The 8,102-nt window shown below is 40.0% G+C and overlaps 1 protein-coding gene across 1 annotated transcript; it reads right to left on the reverse strand.

The window, feature by feature from the left end:
* Positions 1 to 6,813: 6,813 nt before the first annotated feature.
* LOC101547603 (olfactory receptor 502-like) lies at positions 6,814 to 7,759 on the reverse strand. Its single transcript, XM_004613636.2, has one exon. The coding sequence runs from the start codon at positions 7,756 to 7,758 to the stop codon at positions 6,814 to 6,816; it is 945 nt and encodes a 314-aa protein (XP_004613693.1). The 5' UTR covers position 7,759.
* Positions 7,760 to 8,102: the final 343 nt, after the last annotated feature.

The following is an 8,102-nucleotide window of genomic DNA, read 5'->3' on the forward strand; positions in this document are numbered from 1 at the left end:
CGCTGCTGAATTGGGGGCTCTTTCAGTGTCAGGTAAATGAGGCCCATTGTTGTTACTGTTTTTGGCATTTCGAATATGCTATGGGTAGTTTGCCAGGCTCTGCCGTGCATGTGGGGGTACTCTCAGTAGCTTGCTGGGCTCTCCAAGAAAGATGGAGGCACTTAGGGCGGCTTCTAATTGCCCTTACAGGTGTTCCCATGGCTCATACCATATTTGAAGCCCATCAAATATGGTGCAAAAATTATGTTTAGTTCTTCACCCAGATACACATAACTGCTGCATTTGATTATGTTTGTTCCATTCAGTGCAAATGGAATGTCAGGGACTAGTTCATTTTTCATAAACATCATTTTGTTGAGATTCACTACAGTCCAACCTTTCCACACTCATGGTCGAAGTCAGCCAGTATTTGTGCCGCTTGCCTAATGTTTTGTATATTAGAATGATATCATCAGTGAGTCGGAGGTGGTGGAGTTGCCAACCATCTATCTTCACTCCCATTCCTTACCATTCCAGTCACCAAATGACATTTTCAAGGGTGGCACTGAAGAGTTTTGGTGAAATGGTATTATTCTGCGAACCCATCTTATACTTTGATGATCACATCCTTGTAGAATAGTGAGATCCTGGTGGTGAATCTGAAATACAGCTCACGGAGGATCTTGATGTACTGAATTTGAATGCCCTGTTTGGCTAGGGCTTCAATGACCACTTCAGATCAGATCAAAGGCCTTCTTTAAATCAATAAACATTAGACAGAGCGGCATCTTGAACTCTTGAGAAACTTCAATGAGCTTGGTCACTGTGTGTATATGGTCAATCGTGCTGAATCCTTTTCAAAACCTGGCTTGCTCAAATGGTTGTCTGTAATCTACTGTTCTGCCTGTTCTATTCAGGAACACTTTAGTGAACAACTTGTAGACGATAGATAACAGGCAGATTGGGCGATAAGCGACGATGTCATGGGTGTCTCCCTTCTTGTACACTAGAACGGTCCTGCTGGTTTTCCATTGGAACAGAAACTTGCATTCGGACAGGGAGCATGTGAAGAGCCGAGCCAGTGTATTGACGAGTACTGGCAGCAGATTCTTCAGGTGGTCAGGTCTGACCTTATCTGGACTGTGTGCTATATGTATCTCTACAGACGAAATAGCGTGTCGGATTTTGGAAGGGAGGACATTGGGAATGACATATCCATCCTGCATAATTTGGTATGTGGGCAGGTGGACATGGCTGTCGAAGAGATCTGAGTAGAAGTCGTGGATAATCCTTTCCATTGCCCTTTGGAATGATGTGATAGATCCATCAGGATGTCGGAGGGCAGTCATCTTGGTCTTGTAGTTGGCAAAGGACAGCGGGCGTTGTGATTACTTTTTTCATTTTCTGCTGCATTGACCAACACTACTGTTCTTCTCTCTTTGCGGTCTTCCTTTATTGCTTCTCTCCACAGCTTTGTGAGCTCGGACATTAGCTTGTAATTTCTTGAGGCTCATGCCAAACCATGTTGGCAAATGAGCTCGAGTTTCCCAAGACAGGTATCTGTTTGTGGCATTCCCACTCTCAGCATTCCTCACTCAGTCACTGAGGTGCTGAACCAGTCAATCATATTTCTCTTTGATGTTGTCAAGGACAGCATCTTTCCACATTGCTGCAATTATGCCAAAGAGCTCCCAGTTGCTAGTCATTCTGGGAGTTCTCTTCTTTTTTTTATATTTATTTTATTGAATCACCATGTGGAAAGTTACAAAGTTCTCAGGCTTCTGTCTCAATTATACAATGCTCAAACACCCGTCCCTTCACCAGTACCCATATTCCACCACCAAAAACCCCAGTATACTTCCAACCCCCACGCCCCCCACCCACACCTGCATAACTGATAAATTTCACTTCATTTTCTCTTTACCTTGATTAAATTCCATATTTCAACACAAATCTCACTATTGTTGTTGGAGTTTCCCACCCAAAAAAACAGCCCTATTGACCACGAAGCATTTGATAATTAGTTTTTCATTGCTGAGAATGAAGACATATGAAGTTTAGGATTTCTGTATTTTAGTATTTTAGTAATTAAATCCAGGGAGATTTTTGTTAGAAATTGCATAATTTCCCTTCCTGGGGCAGTATGGGGCAATGTCTTAGTTCACAGTCTAGAGATGTAGATGCAAGCAGTTTCTGTGACCCAAAGTAGTCTAGCGGGCCTCCAAATCGTGGTCAATCAGCAGCAAAGTGGCCGCACCAAAGTGTGGCTGCCTAGATCGAGTCTCGGCGGAGCGCAAGCCGGTATCAGCCCCGGCCCAAGACTGCCCCAGAGTCCCGCTGTTCCAAGTACATAACTCTCTCTTTTTTGTTTTTTTCCTTCCAACGCCACCAAGTTCATACCTGCTTATAATCCTCATAATATGGTGGATGCCATGCCGCTTATCCCCAGAAAGGGAGAAAAAAAAACAAGAGAGAGAGAGATTTCCCCTCATTGGCCGGTGTGGGGCAATGGCTTAGTTCACAGTCTAGAGACATGGCTGCAAGCAGTTTCTGGGACCAAAAGTAGTCTAGCTGGCCTCCAGATTGTGGTCAATCAGCAGCAAAGTGGCCGCATCAAAGTGTGGCCTAGGAGTTCTCTTCTTAAACTAAAATTTTCCCGTACTTTCTCCCTGCTATGTGAAGTAGAACTTTGCAAGAAGAATACAGTGGCCCAATCCCGTTTGGAATTTTGAGACAATAGTGACATCCGTCAGGCAAAACCTTCGATTGAATATGATGTTGTCAATTTGATTGTGGAACTGTCCACTGGGAGACTCCCATGTCCAACACTTAGATTCAGCCTTCTGGAACTGTCAGTTAGCATGGATCGTCTTGGTCAACATGATAAACTCAGTCTCTCACCTTGTTTGTTCCATTCTAGGCCATGGGTCCTGATGTGGAGTTTTTCGGGCTACCTTCTTGGTCCTATCTTGGCATTGAAATCACCAACAATAATCTTGTAGAAGGTGGGTCTTCATTATAGAAGTTCTCCAGCTCCATTTAGAATTTCTCAATTTCTTCTTCATTGTAGTTGGATGTTGGTGCGTAGATGACAAAGATAGACTACTGGCAGTGAGCCACATCTGTTCAAGTGTAATCATCCAGTTTGTGTTGTTAGACATTCAAATGAATCAATGTTCATGGCTCAGTTCATATTGTCAAGGACACTGACACTACCGATGCCTCTATTGTTCCATGTGCTGAGGAACAATTCGGAGAAGAACTGTTTTGACACCGGAGAAGGTGTCGAAAATGGTGTGATGTGATTGATGCCTTCTCTTTTCAGTGGGACCAGTGATGTTGCACTTGATCTTCTGTGCTTACATCATCAGAACCTTGATGGATGATTCTGATGCCAGAATCCGTGCATTGAAAGTACAGACAATCATTTTTGCCCTTCTTCGTTTTGGTAGTCTAGTTTGTCCCTAAGATTTTATCAGCCTCTCCTTGCTCATCCTTCTAAAAACTGCGGTATTAGAGGCTCTTTCAGTGTCAGGGGAATGAGGCCCATTGTTGGTACTATTTTTGACATATCGAATGCATCATGGGTAGCTTGCCAGGCTCTGCCGTTTGGGCGGGATACTCTTGGTAGCTTGCTAGGCTCTCCAAGATGGATGGAGGTTTTAAGGGAGGCCTCAAATAGCCCTTCCAGATAAACCTCATCAAATATGATGTGCTGATTATGAAAAATGGGTATTAAGTGTCTTGTGATCTGTCAAGAAAGCAGCCTGGATCATGGGGGTGGCTGTGCAGTAGAGGTAGTAGAGGTATGCCAATGAGGTATTTATCTGGTGCCAGTGGGGTGGTCATCTGGGTATGATCCCTGGGGTGCTGGAGGTTAGAGGAAGCTGGCAGAGTATCTATGTTTCTGTGACCCGTGACCCGTTGTTCTGGAGTCCAAGGTCACAAAGTTCTGCTTTTCCTGGTTCTGTGGGGCTTCAGTCGTGTGTGAGTCTCGGTCCGAGTGTCTGGAAAGTGTCCTAGAGCATGGCAGTGGCTGGGAAGTGGAAACTAACTAGCAAACATTTAATTTTAGCAAATAGGGTAACTGGGGAGTAGCATTCTTTAGAAATGAGCCACTGCTTTTTGGCTAGATTAATATTGATTGAGGAAGGACCAAAAGGTGGTTTTGAGACACGGGGAAGTATATACATGCTTGAGTAGAGAAACGGCAAAACTAAACACAATTCCTAAGAATAATACAATTGTGCAAATCAGTAGTTGCATCAAAATTCAAAGAAGACCTGGGGAGAATGAAGTCTGTGAGTAATATTGCAATGTCATAGACAATGAGACTTGCTAACTGGTCATCTTATTTCCCTGCAAACACTGTTCTGTTTAGCCAATCGTCTGGAACTGCCTTGACTGTGCCATGCCTATAACAATATATGTTTTCTGTATTGAATTATTCATAAATAACTTCAAAGTCCTACTTTTTTCACATGACTATATTGTCATATGTGCTCCCACCCACCTAACAAGTATTTTGTATTTTCGAAATGTCCCTTCTACTTTCCTTTTATAGATTTTTCATCAGTCCATTAAAATCTCTAATTAATATCTCAAATACCTGTATTATTATATCTCTTAATTTTCTACATGCCTTATTTGTACTATGGAATCTTATAACTATTTTCCTTCTATAATCCTGGATCTTATGGAAATTGATGTAAATGTTATTAATTTGCATTGTTTATTGAATTTAATATTTTCTTCAGTATTTTTAATATTACTCAATTGTTTCCTAGGTTTCATTTGATTTTTTTCTTTGATTCATGAGTTCTAAAGTCATTTCCAGGGGTTTGGTTTCTAGTCATATTTTTGTTATTGATTTCTGAGTTGATTGCCATATTTTAGATAATTTATATATTTAAAAGCTATTAAAATAAATTTAAGCGAATTTTATTTTATAGTACCTGCTCAAAATTTAAACATACACGATTTCTTGAAAGAAAATGTCCCTGTAGTTGGTTGTTTTGTTCTAAATATGTATAATATATGTTCATCATTTGTTCAATGGTATCGAATTTACTGTTCAGTCTGTATAGATTAAATTACATAATGAAGTGTCAATAAGGGCCAGAGCAATAGTCCAATGTGGAAGACGTTTGCCTTCCATGTGGCCAAGCCAGGATTGATTCCCAGCATTCCATATGGTCTCTTGAGCACTGCTAGAAGTGATTCCTTAGTACAGAGTCATGAATTGGTCCTGAGTATTGCCAGGTGTGACCCAAGCCCCTACCCCCCAAAAAAAAAAACAAAACAGATAAATAAATAAATAAATAGTGTCATTAAACAATATTGTGAAACATCAAATGATTACCTTTTTCAGTTAGTTAGCCAAACATTGAGCTTTGGACTTTTCCATAGCTATTACATTTCATTCTTAAGAGGGCTAACATCCACCAATTACATTAATGTATATTTGCCAAACAATTGTTACTGAGACGAGTAACATCCACTAGGAAATGTGATTTTGAAAAAATTTTATTATCAGTACATGCCTTATTAATAAATAGTCACTTTTGCCAAAAATATAATTTTTCAAAAATATACAGAGGCAGAAGAGAAGAAAATAAGAAGAAAGGAGAAGAAAGAAGAAAGAAAAAGAATAGGATAAGAAGAAAAAAAAGAGTTATGAACTTGAAACAGTGGGACATTTGGGCAGTCTCGGGCCCAGGCAATACTAGCATGTGCACCCCGAGATTCGACCCAGGTGGCCACACGCTTGTGTGGTCACTCTGCAGCTGATTGACACAATCTGGAGGCCAGCAAGACTACTTTTGGTCCCAGCAACTGCTTGCAGCCATGTCTCTAGACTGTGAACTAAGCCGTAGCCCTATACCAGCCGAGGAGAGGAAAGATCCTTCTTTCTTGGTTTTATTTTCTGGGAAAAGCAGCGTGGTGTCCGCCATATTATGAGGACTATTAAGCAGGTACAAAATGGTGGCTCATAAGGGAGAAAATAATTTATAGTCTTAATAATTAATGCCAATCAAAAAAGCAAATTTGTATATGACACATTAAAAAGGGTCAAGAAAGTAATAACTATTCCAAAGATCTGAATATATGGGTTGATTGAGCCTGTTAAAGGAGTTCATTGAGCTACCATACAGGAGAGAGACAATTTAGTTTCTCTAGCGCCCTGAGTAATACCAAAATCTGAGCATGAACAAGATCCGAAAATTTGTTCTACTCACACCCAGAAAAGTTCAAGAACTTGTTTCTTCCCACAGAGAATTTGCCAAGTCTAGCCTGTCAGAGATCACAGGTCAGTCAGAGACCTGTCATTCATCTGGGGTCTGTTGTGACTGGACTCAGAGATCAGGAACCAAAACACAGGTGGGAAGAAATCATTCCTAGAAATGATCTTCTTGCTCCAATGTTCTCTCTGGTTCAGCTTATCATTTACTCTTAGTGTTAGACTTACGCATAGTGATCACACTCCTTTGAGGATAAATGGCAGCTGAAACTGGGCATAGTTGTAAAGGATTAGAAGTACAATATTCTGAACTCAGAGATTTATTTTTCAAAAAAATGAATGAATATTAAAAAGGTTTTTAACGGATTAAGTATTTTTCATTTGAAACAACATATATTTCTACTATAATTTAAATATTTTTAAGGTGACTGACCATGGATGTCTGACTTACAGTTTGGTATTAGATCATTCAACCCACACATTCAATAAAAACTATTATGGCATGTAAATGCCTACATTTTTTACCAAAGATATATTATTTATTCTTAATATTGCATCAAAAATAATATTAAAATACAAAATGACATGCTTCACTAAGAAAATATCTTTCTAGCAAGCTGTCTCTTCAAAGCCCCTTTAATCTCATTGTTCCTGAGGCTGTAGATGAGGGGGTTCAGCATGGGGATCACCACCATGTAGAACACAGATACCACCTTGTTCTGGTCAGTTGAGTAACTGGACTTGGGCATCACGTAAATGAATGTGATGGTCCCAAAGAATAGAGTGACTGCAGTGAGGTGGGAGGTGCAGGTGGAGAAGGCCTTCTGGCGCCCCTCAGTGGATCGCATCTTCAGGATGGTGATGAGGATGTAGACATAGGAGATGGCTATGATAAACACTGAGACTACAACAATGGAGCCAGCAGTAATGGAGGGGACCACTGCAGGGATACTGGCATCAGAACATGAGAGTTTTATTAAAGGAGTAAAGTCACAGAAGAAATGATTCACTTCATTTGGGCCACAGAAGAACAAAGAAAAAAATGAAATATTGAAGGAAACAGCATCAAAAATACCACCAATGTATGCCACTATTAGTAACTGAACATAGACTTGTGTGGACATTTTGTTGGCATATAACAGTGGGTTGCAGATTGCCACAAAGCGATCATAAGCCATGACAGCCAGAAGGAGACCCTCAGTGGAGCCAAAGAAAACAGCTGAACCAAGCTGGATGCCACATCCCACATAAGAGATTGTGTTTTTCTCCACCAAGAAGTTTACAAGCATGTTGGGAGTGACAGAAGATGAATAGCCTATGTCAAGAAAAGCTAAATGGCTTAGAAAAATGTACATCGGGTGATGGAGCTGAGAAGACACCCTGATCAGAATGATTGTGCTGAGGTTGCCAGAGATGGTCACCAGGTAGATGCAAAGGATGATCATGAAGAGGATGATTCGAAGAATGGGGTCATCAGTTAAGCCCAGTAAAATAAACTCGGTTATTGTAGTGTAGTTTCTGTTCTCCGGGGAATCCATAGGACAATGAAGAGTGGCTAAAACACTACTGAATAAAGTTATAAATTCAATAGTTTGATTTCTTTAATACTTATGGAAATTCATAGCAAAAAAGATATTTAAGCATAAGTGCATATTTTTATGCCTAATTGATCTCTTTTTTTATTTTAGCAGAAACTCCAGAAGTTTTTCTTAATTCATGCGTCTTTTCTGATATTGTTTAATTTCAAGGGGGACACGATTGTGGCTTTCAGTTTAAAGAAAACAATATAAAAATTAAAGAATAACAAAATATAATGGTTTACACAACTGAATATATATTCATTGAAGTTTTACATAAAAACAATAATGTGAAACACTTATCA

This window comes from Sorex araneus, chromosome 6 (genome assembly GCF_027595985.1).
Source record: "Sorex araneus isolate mSorAra2 chromosome 6, mSorAra2.pri, whole genome shotgun sequence".
In the NCBI taxonomy this organism is placed as follows: Eukaryota; Metazoa; Chordata; class Mammalia; order Eulipotyphla; family Soricidae; genus Sorex; species Sorex araneus.